Here is a 24272-nt window from a genome sequence, read left to right on the forward strand (position 1 = left end):
TAAGAAAATTAATCTCCAACTTTTAATTGAGAGCGTCTTTAGTGAAAAAAAAAATGAATAGTTTTGTGTTCCTTCAAAATAATACAAAATTTGATGAATGTATATTATTTAATTTCATTTCACAGTTTTTCCTTTAAATTTAAGATGTGCGTGGTAGAATTAGTTTGTTTTATTTTATCATAAAATTATTGAAACAATAGAATGATAATTAAGTTTTATTTAGTATATTTAATTTCATTTAACTGTAATATATCTTTTGTTGTTCTATTAAGTTCATACATGGTACCAAAAGAAATTGAGATTTGACTTCTGTTTTAAAATAAGAAAATATGTTAAAAAAAATACCATATTTATTTTTGCTTTGGTAATATTCCAATCTCAAAAAAGTTTATTCCATTTTATCATGACGTGCCAAACTAAACCGAACCACATGTCTAGAATCGCTTTTCTTCCGCTTATACATTATGATACTGATCCATAATTTAATCACCAAAATAGACATTAGGCAATGAAAGTAACACAGCTATATGTATTTTTATTGGCTGAATGTTTTGTACCTTTCTTTAAATAAGAATTCAACAAAGTATAACCCATGGCCCATTGATCAATTGAAACATAGAGTGTCAAAGAATAAACAAAACACAATTCATAAATTGATAAAATTTAAATAACAAACTTAATAAATCGCCCAAGTAGCACTATGAACCAAGTCATAGATCCTGCTCTTGTATATATTTATGCAGTTATTGATACTTAACCTTTACGCAACTTTTGAACTGCCATTAGTTATGCAATCACCGTATGTAGTTGAAACCTCTTTTCTTCACATGTAGTGAACCAGAATGGGGAGCCTTTTCCTTCTCCTACCATCATTCATCAAATTAGAAATTGTCATTTGGAAAGACGACTAAGGTAAATTAGCTTTTACAAAGGGGATTTCTTTCTTTGCTTTCCATTTAAAAAAAAAAAATTATATCTCTTTATTATATATTAATCTTTTTTCCATCTTCATATAAATATATATACATATATATACGTAAAAAATTAATTATTTAATTTATCAATAATAATTATTTACTTATTTTATAATCACGTATTCATTTATTTTATAACCACGTCTAACATTTTTTATTTATATACTGTAACTTTTATTATTTTTATTTTATATTATTTTTAAATAAGATTTATAGAAACATGAAATATTTCAACCTTATTAATATTTATAAAAGGATTATCTTCTTTTGGTCTTCACATTTTTTAGACATTTATACTGTTCTATTACATTTTATTTTTTTTCACCAACATATTTCTTAAGAGTAATATATATATATATATATATATATATATATATATATATATATATATATATATTGTCCATTTTATTAATAATAACTAATTATTTAAGTGCGGATCCAAGCAAGGTGGGTAATACTTATACCCTTATTCATTTCCATTAAATTTTATGAGTAACTACATGGTGGCCAACTCATTCATTAAATGAGTATTTACTCTATCTATTACAAGTATCTATATTAGATTCGGGTAGAATTGTCGTAGCCATATCAAGAAAATAATAGAACTGTTGTTCACCTAACTTTTTGAACACTGTGGAAAGTGGATGTTTTACGGTTTGGTTCAATTTCTTGCAATCGTCACACATCTTTAGTGAGAATTTTTGTGAGGGTTAATTCACCTTTTTAATTACTAATTAATGTCGCCCCATCTTTTTTGGGTTCACTTAAATTTGACTCGCTCACGCACGAATCAACAGAAATAGGAAAAATCATATTTGCTTCAACTAACTTGAACACCTCATTTTTCACTATCTCTAACAGCAATAGGATAAATCATAGTACTAGCTTCAAACACCTTTAATTTTACTGCTATGTCTAATGTTTAACAATAGCAACGGGATAAATTCGTTGGTAGCGATATATGATTATGAAGTACAAAATAACTAAAATACTGAACGCTAAACATGAAATGTTGTAAAAGATGTTACATGTTTATATTAAGTTAATATATATCTTGCAAGGAAAATATTAAACAAATAAAAAAGTTGCATAATATATAGAATAACGAAAGACACAGCGACCAAAGCACTAACTTTGATCATCAATACCGTAATTTGCACGTAATTGTTGATAGAAGACATTAGACACTTTGTAGTGATTTGGATACCGCAGTGGAAAAATCCGTTGTTGTTGATCTTGGAGGAGAAGAGAGGAAAGGTTTGGGTGGCATTTCCAATGAATCCGTGGTACCTTCCAACATGTCAATCACTCTACTTATGGTAGGTCTATGAGAAGGAATTGTCTGAATGCACCACAAACCCACCATAGTCATTCTCTTGGCTATCTCATTTTCCCCATCAACTCCAAAATCACTACCCTGCTCAAGCTTCTTATAAATAACCAATTGCGGGAAATATTTCTCGCTTGAGCGACTAGCTTCATCAACGTCCACGTTCTTATGCCCTCCAACCATTTCTAGCAGCATCATTCCGTAGCTGTAAACATCACTCTTGTGTGAAACACCTCCAAAACTTTTGTTAAATAGTTCCGGAGCCACGTACCCTATTGTCCCTCTAGCATTTGACATTGAAATGATGCTTTCATCTCTTGTGCTCAGCTTGGCAAGCCCAAAATCTGATATCTTGGGTCGGTAACTTCCATCCAAAAGAATGTTATGTGGCTTAATGTCGAAATGAAGAATTCGAGTGTTGCATCCTTTGTGCAAGTACTCGAGTCCTCGTGCTATGCCTATTGCAATCTCGTGCAATCTCTCCCAACTCAACCATGGAGTTGTAGTTTCACTTTTATCTGCCTTCTTATTGTGAAGGTACTTTTCAAGTGAACCATTCGGCATGAATTCGTAGATGAGAGCTTTTCTGCTTCCTTCTAGACAAAATCCAAGGAGAGACACAATGTTAACATGGGATGTTTTGCTTATGCTAGCAACCTCGTTGATAAATTCCTCGCCGTTTCCTTTTGACTCGTTTAGAATCTTCACTGCCGCTGAGCAACCGTTGAGTAATTTTCCTTTGTATACTGAACCGTAACCACCTTCTCCCAGTTTGATTTTGAAGGAGTCCGTCATTTTCTTGACATCAGTGTAACTGTATCTTTTTAGACCCATGGAACCTTGGCTTTCAAGGAAGGCTTCTATAGCTCGATCATCCCTTTTTATCTTGCCACATTGTGTTAATATAAACTTCCATATCATAGCTTTGTTACGGCATATGATGACAGCTATTAGAGGTAATGCAAATCCAGTTCCAATGAAACCTGTTAGCAGAGTTAGGGGTCAAGTGTCATTCACTACATTAGTAGACATGAAAATAATTAAGATTTCGAGAAAATTAACGAGTTTGGTATAAATTTCATGGGCATGCATTTTATTCTTATTTTCTTGGTAAGATATCAGATACAGAAACAAATTGTTGCCTTATATATGTCCAGAATGCGTCTAATGAGGAAAAAAGTTTGACAAAAGCTGTACCTAAAACCAGCTTCAACACTCTGTGCTTCCTTCCACCTGCCATGAATAAGCGTACATCACAGTTAGATTGCTCGGTTTCAGAACTTCTCATTCTGTATTTGTCATGGGAAAACGAATACCTCAAAATTTCACATCGAGGGGAAAAGAAAAAAGTATAGAATTTGACATGTTAAGAGTGTTGAGAGGTGATTGTCAGTTTGTCACATGGCTAATTATAACCGTTATGTTTATGTTTATGTTCGATTCTTAAACTGAAAGGTATTTTTATCATATACTGAATACTATTACTATTTTAAAACAATTATTACTGTTATGCTTATGTTCAATCCTAAAATTTTATGACAAAATAGCTAACCATTAGATAGCTTAAGTCATTTTTTTCAAACATAATTCGGTGTAATATGATATGTACCTAAACCTCACCATGAATCATTGCCAATAAATTACTCGGGAAAACAATGTTAAGTCAACCATTGCGGAAAACAAGCAGAAAGTGTTGCATGCAAATTAGTCATGCGATGGGTGCTCCAATGTCCACTTTCGGTGACCTGTTTTCTCAATCGTCTCTAGAGATTCGACTCAATTTTCAATTTTCCATCCATTAAAATAATAAAAGAAAACTTAATGATTTTATTATTGTTATTATTAGTACTATACACAGACGTTGATGTTTACCCTTTCATGCACAGCTGCACAAAGTATACTTTTTTAAGAAGAAATGGGGTTCCCGGTTAACTGGAACTTCTCAGCTACAGCATACAGGTCAACTTATGACAATATTAGAAACCAAAAGTTGATGATGTGTGCTACAATATTCAACACATTTTAGGTAAGTAACAGTTATTGAAAATGGAGAATCCGTATTATTTAATCCTGTCTCTGTCTCTGTCTCAACTCTCATGACACACATGACACATTAATTTATTTCCCACACTACTAGCTAGACACTCAGAAGTCAACATTGACAGAAGAAAATCAATAAATTATTACTATGAAATTGATTGAAGTACGATTTTTAAATTTTAATACCATAGTTTACAAACACAATACATTGGCCTAAATCATGAGTAAATTTTAATACTACAGTGCAATTGCTTGAACCTGCAGCAGAGTTTGTATTCGGTAGAACAATTTGGATGTGCGACATAGAATTAATAGATACTTTTATATACAGATTATGATAAATAGCCTTGTGATTTCAAGTACTGAAAAGAGCAAATGGGTTTCTCTGAAGGATGATTTAATGAATAAAGCTATCACATTTGGACTGATTAATTGCCTGAACTCCCACTACACACTACAAATTCTCAATCTTTAATTACTCATTCAACACATCATATCCAATCTTTGCGCCGTATAGAATTACTAAAGTAAACTAAAGTTGGACTTATTTTTCTATTTAAAGCATAGTTTTGATATGTTTGAGGTGAACTATAATCTTGAGTTTTTCATTACACGTGCCAGTTGCCAGAGTTATTAGCAAGGCATTCAGGCAGAATGGGAAGAGGGGACATAGAATCTCCTTCATTATTTATCTAACCTTTATGAAAAATGGAATGAGTTAAACATGTGTATAAGACCAAAAAGAGGAGAGAATATTATTATTAAATGATCCAAGATTATTACGGAGAAGAGAGCAGAGAAAAGATAACATACTCTTATGTGTTGAGCACACTGAACCATGAGTTCCACCGGAGCAATAACAAGAAAACTGAGCCAAATCATTCTCAATCGCCCCACATGCTCCTCCAGATTCCTTGCATGCTGTGCACTGAGAACTCCACTCTGCATCATACTCTACCTCAAACCCTTGATCCAGCGCTTTCTCCAGCGTCCCAACTCCACTTTTAGAGTCCCAAACAACACCCTGTGAAACCTGCACCTGAACACTAACCCCACACTTCTGAAGATCCAGGAACTGCTTCAGCTGAGTTCCATTGACCACATAGAAAGCATGTTTATTACTATCATTCCGGCACGTAAAACTGTTTCCCACAACTGAATTCCCCGAGGGACATTCGTAGAATACAGTCACATTCTGAACAGCGGGAAGAAAACTAAAGGGAGTGGCACTCAGAGAAGTGTTGGTGAAATTGGAAGAACAGCGATCATAGACAAGGTCTGTTCGCACCAGTCTCAAGGTGGAAGCGGTTTGGTTAATGTTTAGCACATTGAACTTTTGGGAACCAAGTTGAAGCGAAGTGCTTTGATTATGCATGCAGGTGAGGTTGAAGCCATTGCGGCCACAAAAGTGAGGTCGATTCCCTCCCCAGAAAGGATAGGATATGTTGGTGAGAGTTCCACAACTGAATAATGATTGGCGGCAAATAGAGTAGGTGTCGTTTTCCTGAGAGTAGCATTGTGGCAAAGTTGGTAAGAAGAAAGCAAGTATGAGTAGGGATGCAAGGAAGGAAGAGTGAGGAGTCATTTTTACATAGGAAGATGGAAAGGTTGGGACGAGGCCTGACATGGTTTTTGTTGAAAACTCGATGTGGTGAGTGTGAAGGTGAGAAGTTGGTTTTTTAAGGAAGGGAAAAAGAGGAAGATAAAGCAAGCTTGTAAGTGAGTGCGTTGATTTGAAAAATGGATGCGATCATGTGTAGTAACTAGTATTATATATAATTATGTGAAACGAGGATAGCTAAAATAATTTGAGTGGATAACACAAGTATCAATTCATTTGACTTGGAGAATGACAGTAGAGTAACTTTAGGCGCATTGGCAATTTACCCGTGCGTGGCACGGATCGGGGAAAAGGATATGTGCGACCGGCAAAAAATGACCGCTATCAAGTAACGTGAAAATATCTTCAAGAGTTCCAAACCTAGATTTCTGTCTTTTTCATTACAAATATCTTTGAAAAATTTTCCAAGTATACTACACATCATTTTTTTATAAAATCAGGTTCAATTTTTGTCTTAGATTTAAAGTTGTGACTGAAAACATTACTTTGACTATAAGAGATTAAGAGTCGACTTAATGGGAAGGAGTAATACTCCTTATCAAGCGAGAAAAAAAAAAAGAAATCTCTCATGTTAGTTGGATAATAATTGATTAAGACTTGTAGAAATTTCAAAAATTGAAAATCACTTGTTGGGCAATTGTAGCGTGACTCATGGCAAAAAAAGGAGAATTATTTTATTGGATGAAGCCCAAAATATTGGGCCTAATGGATTTTAAAAGGTTAGCGACATCGTCAACCCAATCGCATCACCAACGCTTGAACCATGGGAGATTGAACCAAATCCTTGTGCTGGGCGCTGGCATCGTGTTTGAACTTGTTGCGCCTTATGAGTAGCTTCCAGAGCTAGGAACCGAGTTCATTTTATTTTTTTATTTATTTTTATTTAACTTGGTTGAGTGACTAAAGACTAATAAAGAGTACAAACCACTCCATCTTGATGAATTATTTTTTAAATAACTTTTTAAAAAATAATAAATACATTAAAAAGCCTCAGAAAAATATGAATTTAAACCTCACCGCAATTGAACTAACAAAAATTAAGGTTTTTATGTAAGGCTAAATGAAGAGGTGTCATCAATCCTATCCCAGTCTGCATATCATATACTGAAATTGGCACTTCATCTTCACCATTCTTAACTTTCCGCTCAATGGAAACACCTTGTAAAACTGGAATGGGAAAAGAGTTTGTCAGACTATTCAAAGAATCATTGATAGCATTGGTGAATAATTGCCTTCCTGAATGGAAACTTATCGAATAAAAATTCTCCAAAGTTCTAGTATTCAGTAATTGAGAATTAATCACAGCTACTGGAGGTGGTACAAGTATCCACTTGGGTTTTGATAGGAGTAAAAATGAATGGCTTTGGTGGAATTTGCAACTGATCTATACTTCCTTTTAACATTTCAACCACCCTACTCATAGAAGGCCTATCAGATGGAATTGTTTGTATGCACCACAATCCAACAATAATCATTTTCTTACAAATTTCATTTTCCTCCGTGGTCATACCTTCATGCCATGCTACATTGCTGCCAACCTCAACATGCTTGTATATCCAATGAGGAAAATATGTCTCACTGGAATCACTTGCTTCAATGCTGATATTTTTCCTTCCTCCAACCATTTCCAAAATCATCATTCCATAGCTATACACATCAGACTTATATGACACCCCTCCAAAGTTTCTGTTCCACACTTCTGGAGCTATATACCCAATTGTCCCTCTAGCCCCATACATTGATATGATACTGTTTGTTTCTGAGCACAGCTTAGCCATCCCAAAATCAGAGATTTTGGGACAGAAATTTTTGTCCAAAAGGATGTTGCTTGGTTTTATGTCAAAGTGTAATATCCGAGTACTGCAACCCCTGTGCAAGTACTCTAGTCCTTTAGCTATCCCTTCAGCAATGTGGTGTAATCTTTCCCAACTCAAAGGTGGATTGGTTTCAAAATTCTTGTTGAGTATAAACTTTTCAAGAGATCCATTGGTCATAAAATCGTAGACAATAGCTTTCTTCTTGTCTTCAAGACAAAAACCAAGTAGATTAACAATATTTACATGGGACGTTCTACTTATGCTTATAACCTCGTTGATAAATTCTTCCCCGTTTCCTTTGGAACCATTCAGCACCTTCACAGCCACGGGAGAGTTGTTGCTTAGATTTCCTTTATATACTACACCATAACCACCTTGTCCTAGTTTGGACTCAAAATAATTGGTCATTTTCTTGATCTCTGAATATGAGTATCTTTTTATGGGCAGAGGTCCATTATTTCTGATGAAGGCCTCAATGTCTTGATCAATCTTTTTGGACCTCCAAAATTTTGACACAGTTGGTGCCAATCTACGCCTAAAGCAGCAAAGTAGGATGCATATCAATAGTGCTCCAAATCCAATCCCTCCAGCTATTAAACCTGTAAGCAAAAGTAGGATGTTATTCAGTTGATTTATTGTAATTCTTTCCACTTTCACAAAACTGGGCAGAGAAAAAAACTCGCGTGGTTTGAGATACTAGTTGAGGAGAAACCTTGGTTCAGATTGAAGACAATAGCAGTTGAAGATTTGAAGGTACCTAGTTTATTTTTTCCGTGTCATATTTTATTTGTTTTACAACATTTACGAACAATCCATAACTTTATGTCCATGTACCAAAAAAGTCCATAACTTCACGTGAAACAAGAAAAAGACAAGAAATGTAACTCAAGACAAAAATTATACCTATAACAAATTTTGACAAACCGGCGCTGCTTCCCCCTGTTATTAAAACAGAACATAATCAGTTAAATACTTAAATAATAAAACACATAGATATACGAGGCAACAGAACATAATTAAGTTATTCTATTGATTCCACCGTGACCAAAAATACATACCTTCACATGAATTGCTTCTTGTACTTCCATCCTTGCAAAAGCACAGCACCTCCTGCTTTGTGTTACTAAAGCCACAAACACCATTACTAGCCTCACACTCGACGCATTTCTCAGCTGTTTTCCATTCAAGCACGAACCCTTCATTCATGGCTCCAGCAAACTCCTTAATCAAATCACCATCACTTGTAATCTGATCCTTCATAACTGTCACCACAACGTTTGCCTCGCAGTTCCCAGACCAGTCAAAACCTTTGGTCTCTTCCCCCATCATAAACACAAAAGACTCATTGCTTCCAGAACTGAGACACTCGATAGAAGACAAGCCAGAAGGGTAGTGACTGCAGTTGTAGTAAAAGCTAAGGTTCAAGTTCAAGGGTGAGTGAAAAAGTGGAAGGTTTCCCAAGGGAACTTTGTGAAGTGCCCTTGGACAAGCTTGGTTTGCAGTGTCATAATCAACGAGCTTAAGACTATGGTTTGCATGGTCTATGTATTTTACGTAATAGTATAATCCGGGAGGTAGATTAAAAATGGTTCCACTATCACAAATAAGACCGAATTCTGAGTAACCGCAATATTCATCAGGAGGGGAGCCTTGAGATAGCCAAAAAGGGTAACTGATGTTAGGTCCATTTGAGCAGTGGTTTGTAGGACAAGTTTTTGAGAATGATGTGTTGTGGCTGCTAGAGGTAGTAGTGAAAAGGAGAAACAAAGAAGGAACAAAGCAAAGAAAAGCAAATTTGAACATGAGGACCAAGTATTTTAATCGGTTGGAGATATAATTAGTTCAGTGTTGGAATGAAGAAGAGGGTGAGTTTCAACATATATGAGGCCATTACCAGAATTTCCCATGTTTGAGACTTTGAGGTAGGGAGGAAATTTCTCTGAAGGCAGCAAAGTGGAAATAAGTAACGTGACGCAGAAGACACGATATAGGGACGCGTAGGTCAATGTTACATGAGAAGAAAGCAGTTCGTAAAAGAGAATGAGAAATTATTGATACGTTTCAAATTTCTCATGTTCTAATGTTCACATTGGTTTTCAACAAAAATTAAAATGAAATGTGTTGATATTAATCCAAGATGCACAGAGGTTCTAGATATGGTTTGCTACAATATTATGTTATTAATATGGCTGAGTTTATTGATGAAAAAATTATCCAACAATGACGTCAATTTGAACAATATTCGTTTACGTATAAGTGTATAACATTAGCGTTATGCTATTACTAGTAGGGAAGGACCTTTATATATTTATTTTTAAAGAAATTTTTAAAAAATATTGTTTTTAAAACAATTTTGAAAGAAGATTATTTCTGAAGGAATTTTGAAAAAATATTGTTAAATCTAAAGGTAATAAGGTTCAATACAAAAAATGTAAATCAAAAGAATAATTATCAAAACTCATCTCTTTTATAATAAGTATAGATTTGTAGCATAATAACTAATTTATCACCAATAACCTTAATTTTGTGCATTTGACTCATTCTAAAATTACATGTTATTAACAAATTAAAACTTCAAAATAAAAAAAATTGTTATATATTAATATGAGTAGCTAATAAACAAAAGAAACTTGCTTTTCTTTTTTTAGTCTAAGATAATAAGTGCGTTAAATTACCAAGTAAGTTCACTAACTATTTGAATCCTTGAATTGGGTAACTTCTTTTTTTTTTTAAATTGAGTCCTTAATTATTTTTTTTTAAATCGCTATATTGTAAAATAGTAATTTTATGAGTTTTTCTATGAAGAGAAGGGTTGTAGCCACTTTTTTTTCTAAGAGTTTTTAGAGATTTTTTTAACTTATTTTTTAATTTAATTTTTTATTTGTTTATCATATTATAAATTAAATTTTAATAAACCCCAAGCGTGTGGTTTAGTGGTATGGGTTGATTCACGCTTAAGCAAGGTCAGGAGTTCGAATCCTGCCTTGTGTATGCAGTCGCGTTAACTTGGGACCAGCTATGTGTCCAACGTAGCGGTGGATACTCTAGGGACGAACAAAAAAAAAATTAAATTTTAATAATTTCAAAATAAATTATTAATCATTAAAATAATTTTGTATCACAATATGCTAAGTCTAAGAAATAATTTATTTATACAAATTTTTAATATATTTTATATTTAAATTTAATATTTATTTGTGTAAATAATTAATTAAAAATATAGTTATATATAATTTTTATTTAACTTATGTAATACATAGATTAAAATATTAGTTAATTCTATGACTAATGGATTGGTCGTTTATTATTATTATTATTATAAAAAATAATAATAATAAAAGACACTGCATGTCTCCATTAAAAAAAAGATAAAATAACAAATCTATTTGAATAGTTTGTATAATTATTAGAGACTATATATAATTATTAAGGGTAAAATGGAAAAGATAAAAGTAGACAATAAATGAGAAAATATTATTATTATTATTATTATTATTGTTATTATTATTATTATTATTATTATTATTATTCACGAGTGCCTTTATTAAAGCTACAGGGCTGATAATAAAGTAATAAAAGTAATTTTTTTATTAAAAATAAATATTATTATATCATAAATACAAAACTCATTTTCTTAAGTAATTAAGAACAATTAAATAATATAATATATTATTATTTCTTCTAATCCATGATTATAAATATATTTTATTTTTTTAAAATATGTTCTCTCAGTTTAGAGGAAAATAAATGAGTACACAGTGTTGTTCTTGAAAGTGGCGAATTGTAAACTTTTGGTCCTTGAATGATGTTTTAATAACAATTTTGTCCTTTAAAATTTAAAGTTACTAAAGGAACTAAAATAATAAGTAATCTTAAACTTATTGGACTAGCAAAACAAAAGTAAAAAAGAAAAAGAAAAACTTATTTGCCTGGGAATTTATTTAGATAAATTTTTCTAAAAATGCTTACAGGAGAAAAAAATACAAAAAAAAAAAGAGAATATAACTTCTTCATAAGTTAATACATAAATAAAAAATAACTCTCTCATATTAAAAAAATATTTTTAAATTGTACATAAGTTAATTTTATTTTATAATTAAATTTGTTTCATTCTTCTTATTTTCTTCTCTTATAAATACTTCTAAAAAAACTTATCTACTAAGTTATACAAAGATATACATTTACTTTAAAATGTTGAGTAAATATTGGTATTATTCTCCGATTATTGTTGGATTTTAGTTTAATAACACGTATTAACATTGAATAGAATCATGTATTATATATATTACCCATAATTTTGATGAGAGAACGGTAAGAACCTTGTCTAAAGTCCTGTATGAGTATGTAAGTTTTATTGTTATGGCAACTCCTATATAACAGTGGTAACGATAATTGAAGTTGTAGACTATTGGCTACTAAATGTAATGTTTAGAAATACTTGTTTGGAACAATTTTCCTTTGTTGTGATGTGAGGTTTTCAAATCACAAAAAAGGCAGTATCTGAAAGCTAAAAGCAGAATGAGATTGTGAACCCAAACCAAAACCAAAAATGCATCATCATTGCTTAAATTGTGGTAAAACATAGCAACACTGGCACTGTAAAGGCAGGTTGCATTTTTTTGCGGGAGAAGAAGAGGCAGGCCTCGTGTTTGCACAGATCCTTGAAATGGGCCTGACAATTCACTACGTCTAACTAGAAAGAGCAAAGGTTGAGCCCATATAAGCCAATACAGGCTTAGGCTTTACACCTCACACTAAGTCACTAAACCTAATTGATTCTTCAACTGTTAACTGGTTTATATACAGCTGAATGAAAGTGAAAGTAGTAAAATTTTGCTAATGCCACCTTGCGGCACCATCAACGGAGGGCGTTATGTCACTGTCCGATAGTGACTCTGAGCAGCTGAAAGGCATGCCACTTATGAATGATGTTGTGCCAAATGTTGCATTCACTGGCCACTCACTGCACCCAATTTGTGCATTATGGTTTGATATATAGTTGCCAGCTTCTGCAGGTTTATCACCAAAATAGTCGTTATGTTCATATTCTATTACTGATGCTTGGTGATTGTTTGGAAATTGCTCCACTGTTTCACCTATAGAGTTACATTCATATACATTAATTAATGTCAATTACTAAATTTCAGAGTGGATATGCACACATTGATTAGTGGAACATAAAAACATACCTTGGTTTAACAGAGCCCCATCAATTTCCTCCAAGTCATTCCATCTATTATATGCTTCTCTCACCAATTTCTCTGCATAACCCTGCATTCAAATGAATTATTAATATAGGATGAAAATGAACCCCTAGTGAAATCTAAAGTATGGTGAGTAGGTTTGAGTATAAAGTCATACCCTGGTCATGTTGCTTAGGTCTCTGCCAGGGAAACTTTGGCCACCGATTTCAGCTCTAATCAACTGGCATATGGCATTAAGAAAGATGGTACAATTAGGCCCACGGTACACGTAGAATTTGTTGCCCTTGTCGCAAGTTTTTGCATGCTTCATTGTCACATCCCACATTCTCTCTGACATTCCAACGCCCAAAATCTGATATTGCAAAACCATTAATCTTACATACATCGTCAATAATACAAGGAATTGAGTAATAATAATGATATATTACCTTTCTGAGCTTATGAGGATCAACAACGGATAACTTGAGAAAGTCTTGCACGCTGGAAATCCCCTCTTTGGTCAATTTTTTATGGAAAGCTCCGTCTTTACCAATCTTCTCTAGGCGCCACACTTCGTCGTGGAGCATAGGTGGGTGATGTTTCTTGTACACTTCAAATGTATCAAGGAAAAAAAAACAATCAGTATACGACAACAACAAGCAAAAAATCATGACACAAACAAAAACTTGTTAAGAAAATGACCACTAGCTACGTGTCTTTGAAACCATTGACCCGAAGCAGATTGCCAAAACCGGAGCAGAAGTTGGTATAAATTGCTATATGTGAGAGCTTGAACGCGTCAATTTGTTAAATAGAATAATGTTTTATGACGGTTTTCTTAATTTCACACAATGGATTATTGGCTATTGCATGGTGGGACCGTGGTTACTAGTTGCTAAGCAAAGCTCTCAATTAGCTGTATGTTTTGACCACCAATCACTTTCTAATCATAATAAAAAAAATAGATCCAAACAAATTAAAAAGGATCACAATTGCTTGCAGGAAAGGGTGAAAATGAAATGCCCTATTTTGTAGGAGCTGTGAGTATTTTAATTAGCTCTCGCTATGTTTTTGCAGTAAAAAAAACGACATTGATGATATTATTAAATTTGAAGTCACAATCTCCTAAGAACTTTAATATATAATAATAGTTTTTATACCAAGGATTAATAATGTATAATTTTGGACTCTTTCAATCTTAAACACACATTCTGAACAAAATTTAATAATAAAAAAAAAAACTCCAAAATCTGCAAAAACTGATGCTTAAACATATATGTCAGGTTTTTTTCACCCCAGTATCATTTTTATTTTTAATTTTCTGTCCCAAAGGGTAAAAAAACCTTTTCTACGTAGTAAAGTATTCCAAACAACGTGTTATAATTTTATCAAGGTGGAAATTTGTTCATCATTACTCTCTTTCTATTTTTTTCTTTTTGGATGGGTATAACTCGTCACTTGGACCTATTTATTATCCCCCACCAACCAATTTTTGTCTCCTTTTCCTTTCCGAACTCTCATGGCACCCAAAATGTGTAGAAGCCAACAATTAATAATTGGCACTAGTTGATAATATTATATATGTTCTAGTCTATATTATGCAATAGTTTACCGACACAAATAGGTCGACTCATCATATGATACTTTTCTTTTCAGAGAACCTTTCTAATCACAAGTTAAAATATCCACAAGAGAAATTAATTATTTCTTATAATGTGTTTATAAAAAAATTAACAAACATGGCAGATGAAAATAGAGGGAAAAATAAATATATGATTAGTTATGAGATATAAATTACAAAAGGTCATTAACCAGTTTTCCCTTTTACGCAAACTATATTTAACAGAAGTTATTAACAGCATCGTTATAAATAAACCTCGCCCTCAGCTATCAAACATAATTTTGCTTGCTAGTTTAGCTAAAGTGAAATATCTTGATAGGATGTTGTTATATGCAAAGAAACCATAGAAATCAAGAAACATAGCACAATATACATAAAAAAAATTAAAAAGTATAGAAACAGAAAGAGAATACTGACATTCACCACGATGATCCCTAACAACAAATGCTTCAGTCATGCCTTCACGAATTCGAACACTTTGATTGCTCCCAGGAGCCACTCTAACAGCAACTCGGAACTTCCGGCTACGTATCCAACTAGAATTATCAGTGAACTCAATGTCCCCAATTGGTGCAATCCCATCCCTCATGGTCAGATTCAACTCTCCTGTGAGCAACGGCCTCTTCCCCGTTCTCTCCTTCACTATGTGGTTGTTGAACTCCTCACTGGTCCAAGACTCCTTGTTAGGAAAATCTCCATCAAGCACCACTATTTCTAGCTTTATGGGGTATGGAAGACTCGTTGGAACCATTTGACCATCGCTTTTGTCGGTCAGAACCACCTGGATGGGGCTTCCATCATTGCCCATTATCTTACTACCCGTGAATATAGGGGGCGAAAGGTTCTTGTTGAACATGAGTTCATAGCTCGATGGTTGCTCCATTGCTTGGATCCTCAACGAAGGGGACCTTGTTATTGAACGTGGCACACAATGCCTCATCGCTCGCTCCACCTCTTCATTCACCTGATCGATCACAATTCACAATATATATAAACAATATTCATTATACAAAATTAATTCAATAATATCACATTAATTAGGCCACTAGCTCCTTGGCTTATTACCACTCTTCTAAGCAAGGGCTCCAAGCCTGAGAAAAGGTTCTGCAAGTTTTTCACCATAACCACTTCTCCTATTACCCTGTCAAGATTCAAGAAGATACATATATACATGCTGGTTTAGTTAACATATGAGACGTACGTACGTGCATGTTTGAACTTTGAAATAATAAGATGAAGCAAGCTGTTTATACATAAACATGTACATACGAAGCAAAAGAAGGTCTAGTAGGTCTCATCCGTTTGTCGCCTGGCTTATTAGTGTCTTGATCAGAATCATGGTGAAAGCGTTTGGCGGCCATTAAGAAGAAAGGTTTGGTTGTAGCTAGCAGTGGGTATGTTAATGAGAAGCAGGAGAAGATGAAATGCGTTTTATATATATATACCTATAGCGTGAACACTAGTTTATAAAACAAGATAAAGGGTGAGAGAAGGTTCTTGGAATGTCGGAGGAAACATCGAAGCAATAAGGAAGTGATAACGGAGAAGGAGTATGATATGATGTAAAGACTTGGACTTCAATAGAAATCCAAAGTCAACCCTTATATATGCATCTTTATCGTTCTCTCCGCGGTCAGGCTAAAACCCATGTAGGACCCACAAATTTACGCTTTTAATGGATTCATATTTCCTGCCATATTAAATAACCCTACCAAACTACTAAATTACGATAAAGACATTGTGTACCCGTAGCATCTCAAGCACAAAATTCTATTTTCACTTCTACTTTTTTCTTTTTAATCATATAAGATTTCAGATTTTTTTATTTTTTTTAACAGATGAATCTAATTTATATTCTTAATTTACTTTACGAGGATTTGACAATAAAGAGAAATCTTTATATAAACAACTCTCCCTCATAGGTTGCTTAACATTTATATGTACAGTGTAAAAAAAACATTTGGGTGTATGTATTTAAGAGAGATAGTATGTAATATCTATTATTTTGACTTCAAAAATATTTCTTTCAAAATCGAATATAAGCAAATTAATATTAAAAAAAGCTAATGAATTGTGAACCTAAATATATAAATATTAAGTATTTTTACTCTATTTAATAATACCATCTTCAAAATATTTTTTATTAATTAAAATTCTATTTTTATAACATCTTTTTATATCAAATTCTAATGAAAGGCAATATAGGGGGAAAATATTTTTAATTGAGATTGATAAAATCAAAAGTTTGTTTGAATGGAGAATTTTAAGAGAGTAATCCAATTTTGTGAAAATTTACGGATGCTTTGGTATGAAATGCTTTATTTTGATAAAAAAATTTCAAGTATTTGTGAAATTCCTTAAACGTGTATAACTTTAAATTCTCTTAAAGTAGACAAAAAAAATTTAATTATTGAATATTAAAAATTATTTTTAAATTATTAAATATTATTTATAATAATAAATTTTAAAATTATTAATTTTATAAAAATTAGCTAATACTTAGTTTTATAAAGTAAAATCTTAAGAAGTTAGTGTTATCTATGATAGAAATTAAATTGTCATATCCAATAAATACATTATTTCTAATTATAATAGTGGAATAATTTATGATGTCTGAATTAGGAGAAAAAAATAATTATAACATTGAAAAGTTACAATATTAATTACTTTGAATATTTTTTAAATGTTAAAACTGCAATTAATTTGGAATAAAGAGAATATAAGTTCGAAAAACTAGCTTATAATTGAGTTATGAGGGAGTAAGAATTTAATGATTATACATTATAATTTTATATTGTCAACTAATTAGGAAATATTATTGATATGAGTTGTAAGTTCAAAAGTATTTAATATACATGTACTATATTAATATAAAAAATATATATTATTATTAAGGAATTTAATATGTATGCACTATTAATATTAAAAAAATTATTACATTTATTCTTCTATATAAGACTCGATTATCTAATTCATTAAGATTAAAAAAAAATAGTTAATTTATTTTATAGTAATAAATTTGTCCTATTTGTATTTTTTTTTTCAAAAATTACTTTTATATTTTTTTTCAACTAATACTCATATCTTCTAACGAATTAAAGTACATATTTTATATTATTTCTCTTTCTTAATTAATACTTAACTTTTTTTCTAAATGCATGTTCTTTAAAAAATTTTAATATATTTTACAAATTAAGATAACACAATTTAATTAGGAATATTTTAACCTAAAAATAATTAATATATGAAATAATATGAATTGAATCTTATTATTTTTTTATAAGAATAAATAATTATTCTAAGTCGAGTCTTGTATATAAAAACAAATAATATATTATTAATTGATAAAAAAATGTTTTTTAATATAATTTTTAAGATAATTATTATTTATGGGTGATCCCAATATATTTTTTAATCAAGAGTTCAATACTAATTCTTCTAAGTAATATGATCTATTTAAATTGTTAAATCTCTTAATTCTTTTATGCGTGTACTACGTTCATTACCGTAGTTGTTATCAAAATCATCAAGCTTAATTTGATGGTGATTTGTGATTAAAAATTCCTTACAATTACATGTACGTATATTTATTCATATATAATTATTTATTTCATTCTGTACGTAATGTAGTAAATTTACTCAAAATTGCTTTCTTGTTAGATTTCGTGATCACGAAACAGTTTGGTCAAACTACGCGCTTCTAGGAAAGATCGAAAGAGTCTCGAGGGCTCTCCCCTACGGTCACTCTAGTGCTATATAACTTGTATCAACAAATCATACGTATGACTTTGTTTTTTAATAGCTTAAAGCACTATTTTCAAATTCTAATAGTGTTACAACTCTTATTTCTAGGTGAATTTTGTTTGCTAGCCACTCTAACCAGGCCACATATGTTTCTATATACATCAAGAATTTAATATAATCGGTAATTCGGTATATAATCTAAAGTCAATCGCGAAAGGTCGTGCCATACTTATATTTCTTAATCAAATCTTCATAAATAAAAAATTTACAAAAAAAAATTTATAGTAAGATAATCCACCTTCATGTAAAATTAAAGTCAAATATTGAATTTTTTTTAAAATTTTAAAATTATAAATTAATCACTTCATCTTCATACTTGATGCAAATCTACATAAAAAAAAATATATACAATGCAAGAAAAGTTGAATTCAATTTTAAGTAATAATTAATAAAAGCGAATGGACTTGATCAATTATATCACTCTTGTAAACAAATATTGATATTTAATATGCAAGAAAAATACTTTTTATTGAAATAATACCCTTTTTTTTAAATCAAGATATTATTTAATCAAAAGTTAATATTGATTTTTTAAAGTAATGAGATTTATGTAAAAAAAATTGACTTCTCTTAACAAATATTTTTCAATACAGAAAATGAACTCTTAATACCACATATTTAAGAAATAAAATTATTTATCAACTATATCAAATCTTATAGTCTAAAATTACATTTCACTTCTAAATAAGTTAACATATGGTGGAAAAAGGATTATTATTAGTCGGATGTTAAATAGAATCCAAATACCCTCCTAATTATATATAAAAAAAATTATGACTTGTGCACTCAAATTATTATTTATGAATAATAAGTTAAACATTTTCTTTTTATAAATATTAACAAAATCAAAGATACCATTCTTACAAAATTATGCTTATATACACGTGTATGATGACATGATTAAGCAGCATATATATTGCCAAAAAAATGAATTTAATTAATAATAAATTAAACATACTTATTAAAGAAAATACAATCATGTAATCTAAATAATAAAATAAAAAATAAAAAGTTTGATGAATGAGACTTTTTATTTAACGAATGTCATTGATAATTTTATATATACTGTTATTTTGAATAAAGTTTATGTAGTAAACAAAGAATATTTGAAAAGATGTTGTTGTTTTGTTGTTATTATTATTATTGTTGTTGCACTTCCACATCAGAATCCATTCGAAGTTTGGCAGCTCTTTCCTATTTTCATGGCACGTGCCTCCTCGCTTTCTTCACTTTCATATCCATCCATCCATCCACATCGATCCCACTTTCTCAACTGTTCCTAATTAAGTCTGTAATACTCCTACTCCTGATCCATTTTCACCATGCACCACACCAGTTACCCATCAAATATACCCTCACATATATACTATTTGTAAGAGCCTTTTTATAATTTTTATTTTTCATTATCTTTTTCCATTAATTATTCGTTTTATCTTATATTTCTCTTATTTATAAGAATTGTATAGAGATACTAATACATTTTCTCTTCTACTTTACAAAAATTACTAGCAACACATTTTTACTCTTTTGAGTATAATTTTTATAGGTTAAATTTTATTAAGAATATCAATTATGGGAGTTATATACATTTTATTTGATATATATATATATATATATATATTAATTATTTCAGTCCAAAAAATGTCTATGATTTGTCTAGTTGCTCAATCAAAGTTAGGATATTTAAAAGTATAATTTTTAAGATTAGGAATTTTATATTTGATTATTAGGAGTTTATGAATCTTGAGAATTTCAAGATTTGATGAGGTGGTTACTTATTAGTATGTGATATTGGTTAATAAAGATAAGATTTTATATTAGATACGAGTCTCACATCAAATTTGTGTCAATATTCGTTAAAATATTGGGTTACTCGATCTATTAAAAGTATAATTAGTGGGATAGTTGTCAACTTGATTCTCTTGATCAAATCCTTTTGACAAATATTTAGGATATTCAACTAAATCCTCTCAACAGGATTCACGTTTGTCTATCAACCTTAAACATAAAAAAACGTAGAGATTAATTTGAAACACACTCTTAATGAATGTTTAGAGTATTCGATTAAAAACTTTCGATCAGATCTCTAAACAAAAGTTGGGATAGTACATTAATAAATTATGATCCATAGAAAAAGATATATTTGAAAAGATGTGTTAAAATTTGTATTGCTGACCGTCATTAGCAGTTATGGTTGATTTGTGCTGTACTTGTTGTGGTATTACATGCAATATATAGTGACGTAGAAGGAAGCAGATGTGAAACTATGCCGAGGTTTCTGCGTAATGTTACGTTACACATAACATGACTTCGTAAATACTTTTCTATTCCTATTTTGGTCTATAGGACACGAACAAATGTTTAAAAGTCACTGTCATTGCCATTCATTCAATTCAACCTTAAAATAAGTAATATTCTGTAAACATTTATTTTCTATTATTTTATCACTCTTTTTTAATTTTATTTTTATTTTTCATTACACCATGTTTCGAATCATCTCAACTTGAATTATGTTTTATGAAAAAAAATTAAGGTCTACTTATAGGGTTCACATCTAAAACTCGCATTAAACGTAAACTCTCTCATGTTCAGTGTGAGGACTCACCATGGTAATTTGCATTTTTGCAATTTCTATCTAATTGGGTTCCCAAAGCCCCTGAAAATAGTAAAAATAATAATAAACAAAATATTAAATAAAAGTTTTTCATTTTAGTTTGACCCAGTTATTTGTTTCTTTTGAGTTCTTTATAACTTAGTCCTAAAATTAGTTGAAGAAGAAAAATATTAATAATAAATTGAATAAACAGAAAGAAAATAAAAAAAAATCAATTTGAATATCCGTTACCTACTTTTTTTTTTTATTTGTTTCATTCGTTAGTCTAATGCTTGTCGTTAGTCTCGTTTTTATCTACTGTCATTTTCTTGGATTTTTCTTTTTGGTGGTTGTATTTCCTTTTGAGCTGGATATGTTGCTGTGTATAGTTTTGGGTTATCTTTATTATTATAAGATCCACTTGTTTGGGCCCAACCCAACATCTTATTCCTAAACACACTTTCTTTTACTTCATTGTGTTCGCATTCTTTCAGTATTTTATTGTTAGTATTGAATATTTTATTTTGTTTGTGTTCCTCCTCTTTTTGGGTTGGATTGGTGTCTTTCAATCATGATGGCCTTTAACTTTCTCTCCATTTAAACAAAATAATTTCGTTGGGGCCTGCAAATGCAATGTGCAAATTTCTTTTATTTGTTTTGTCCACTAGAATTTATCTTTTCTCATAGTCACCCAAGAGGTCCTAATAATGCTAGTAGTGTTACGGACAATAAAAATCAATTAATAAAAATAAACCTAACAAGAAAGTCATTAATGCAAAAGGAAAATAAAATTCTTCTTTCTTTCATTCTTCTTTCGAATTTATAGTCAAACTCATCAATTTAAAAAAATAACAATAACTCATTTGACCGAATAAACTTAGCGTTTCTAGAATTTTTACCTTATTTCATTTTGCCTTAAAACATAGATTAAAAAGATTTATCAAAATTTTAAAATATTAAAGAAAAATATTTATGAATTCTAAACTAACTCATAATAATATTATATACAAACAGATAAATTTTCAAATTCCAAGCTAACTATTGCAAAATAATATAGTCTAAGAAACTTGACTAGGGGTGTAAGTAAGTACAGATAATCTGTGAATCTGAACTGACTCAAACTAATCTAATAAGTTCGTATCGAATTTGTTCAGTGTTTGGGTCAAATCCAACCCAATTTGATCAAAATTCAGTATTATACGAATTGGATAATGTGTTTTATACTTTCAATCCGTAATCCAATTCGACCCGACTATATATACTACTACTACTAATAATAATAATAATAATAATAATAGTGTCTGAATGATCATTTGTTCAGAATAATACTCATTTTTACTCTTAGTTAATAACGAATTTTATGTTTTAGGTTAATAACATTATAACAATATAATATATTTATTTTAAATTTTATTTTGTATTAATAAATGTTGATTTTTTAGTTAATAATAATGTAATAAATTAATAGATTTATTTTAAAATTTATTTTGTATCACCGGTGGTTTTATAGGTTGATAACATTATATTTGTAGTAATATATCAAATTATTTACATATATTTTAAAATATTTAAATTTTTTATAATAAATAAATAAATTTAATTATACTGACCCGATTAACCATTAACTCAATTTATTAAATTTTGATTAGATCATTATATGAATTCATCCAAACCTAATCCAAACTTGATACAAATTCGTTTGGGGATGGTTGCTGGCCTTTTTGTTTCTCTTTCAATTTGATTTCAGCATCTCCGGTGAAGCTATTCTCCCGTCTCTTGTATTTGTAGACTCCCTTTACCTTTTAGATACATTTTTTTTATCAATACCTCATACCCACACCCTTTTTCTATTTATTTCCCTTTTACTATTAGGGTATAATTCACAAGCTACACTTATATCTTTATTTATTATACACACATAAAATATGTATAAATTATGCATTATGTATAAAAGACTGACACTAATATTTCGAGATTTCGCATGCACGTTGTTTGTTTTTAATCTGCACACTAACACTCTTAATTGATAGCTTCCAGGCAAAAAAAAAAATTCAAAGAGATTTATAATATATTATTATTATTATTTCTTTCATAATGGCAGAAACTAATTCTAACTTGAATCTTTTGTTTATACATTTTATTTTTAATATTATCCTATAGTGATTTTAGAGGAGTGTAGTATTTATCCCAAATACAACTTCTACGAGCTTCCTTGGTGGCTGCTATGTACTACTACATCACTTACATATCTTTTTGTGGACAAGTTTGATGACTTCATGTGGAAGTCAATTTAAATGGCTTCTTGAGCCTTGCCTCCTTTATTTCACGTGTGACATACAACAAAGTCAAGTAAGTCATCTCCTTTTCATTTTTTCTATTTACTTTTAATTAAAGAACAAAATTTATAAATAGAACCGTAGATATTGAATGAAATAATTTATTACAAATTAAAAATTCTGATTGTAATAAAAAAAACAACACTAACAACATGTATGTAGCATTCTAAAAACCACGTAATACTATTTTATTATATTCATTCACTATTTTTTTAAGAGAGAAAAGCCATGATAACTAAGTAAAATATTTTTATATTATCATTCAATTCCAACATATGATAATAATTTATTGATTTTTATAGTAATTATTTAAAAAAAAACACATTAATAGTCATTTTTATTGATTTATGTTGTAATTTTTTTATATTAAAAAAATTCATTGACGTTATCAAGTGGATCTATACTAACCATTATAGGTTAAACTAAGTAGTTGAATGAGTTGGGTAAAAATAGATGATTTGCTATTTTGATGGATGCATGTGATGTTTTATAAAATTTTTGAGTTGCATGTATGATCAAGTAGTGAAAATGAGTTGTAGATGGTGTTTAGAAAGAAAAATTAGTAAATTGTAAGTAAGGAACGAACGGAAAAGTCATGAAAGTGCAAAAAAATTTGCACTCAATGTTACAATTGTGGTTGAGCGTTGTAGTTATGAGAGAAATTGTGATGACAAAGATTTAACGTTGTAATCATGATTAAGTGCTACATTCATAGAGAGAAATTGATCATTAGTTTGATAAGTAAAATTATAAGTCAAACTAAGTACTATTAAACTAAGTACTAGTTTGAAAATTCTCAACAAGTCACTGACTCCTTGCATTATAGCTAATCATGAAGATGTCATTTCCTATCAACCAATTTAAAACATAAAAAAATATACTAATATATATAAATAATACTTTTACTCTTTCCTAAAAACGATATTACATAATATTATTACTATTATATATTA

General features: G+C 30.4%; 3 protein-coding genes across 4 annotated transcripts; all 3 read right to left on the bottom strand.

Moving 5' to 3' along the window:
• Nucleotides 1–1954: 1954 nt before the first annotated feature.
• Nucleotides 1955–6750, bottom strand: LOC109804502 (LEAF RUST 10 DISEASE-RESISTANCE LOCUS RECEPTOR-LIKE PROTEIN KINASE-like 2.1). Its single transcript, XM_020366341.3, has 3 exons — nucleotides 5158–6750; nucleotides 3502–3537; nucleotides 1955–3287 (listed from the first exon to the last, which is right to left on the bottom strand). The coding sequence occupies exons 1-3, from the start codon at nucleotides 5969–5971 to the stop codon at nucleotides 2155–2157; spliced, it is 1983 nt and encodes a 660-aa protein (XP_020221930.2). The 5' UTR covers nucleotides 5972–6750; the 3' UTR covers nucleotides 1955–2154.
• Nucleotides 6751–7161: 411 nt separating this feature from the next.
• On the bottom strand, nucleotides 7162–9778 carry LOC109803344 (LEAF RUST 10 DISEASE-RESISTANCE LOCUS RECEPTOR-LIKE PROTEIN KINASE-like 2.1). The gene is made up of 3 exons (XM_020364869.3): nucleotides 8841–9778; nucleotides 8686–8721; nucleotides 7162–8381 (listed from the first exon to the last, which is right to left on the bottom strand). The coding sequence occupies exons 1-3, from the start codon at nucleotides 9583–9585 to the stop codon at nucleotides 7261–7263; spliced, it is 1902 nt and encodes a 633-aa protein (XP_020220458.1). The 5' UTR covers nucleotides 9586–9778; the 3' UTR covers nucleotides 7162–7260.
• Nucleotides 9779–12321: 2543 nt separating this feature from the next.
• On the bottom strand, nucleotides 12322–16015 carry LOC109803345 (protein SAR DEFICIENT 1). 2 transcript variants are annotated; one of them, XM_020364871.3, is made up of 7 exons: nucleotides 15856–16015; nucleotides 15652–15727; nucleotides 15004–15550; nucleotides 13415–13575; nucleotides 13144–13338; nucleotides 12972–13053; nucleotides 12322–12878 (listed from the first exon to the last, which is right to left on the bottom strand). In XM_020364871.3, exons 1-7 carry the CDS (start codon nucleotides 15945–15947, stop codon nucleotides 12619–12621), a joined length of 1413 nt encoding a protein of 470 aa, XP_020220460.1. In that variant the 5' UTR covers nucleotides 15948–16015; the 3' UTR covers nucleotides 12322–12618. The 2 variants fall into 2 exon arrangements, with proteins under 2 accessions (XP_020220460.1, XP_082925130.1); XM_083069004.1 differs by having other exon boundaries at nucleotides 15840–16004.
• Nucleotides 16016–24272: the final 8257 nt, after the last annotated feature.

Source organism: Cajanus cajan, chromosome 2 (assembly GCF_000230855.2).
Source record: "Cajanus cajan strain Asha chromosome 2, NIPB_CcT2T_4, whole genome shotgun sequence".
Taxonomy (NCBI): Eukaryota; Viridiplantae; Streptophyta; class Magnoliopsida; order Fabales; family Fabaceae; genus Cajanus; species Cajanus cajan.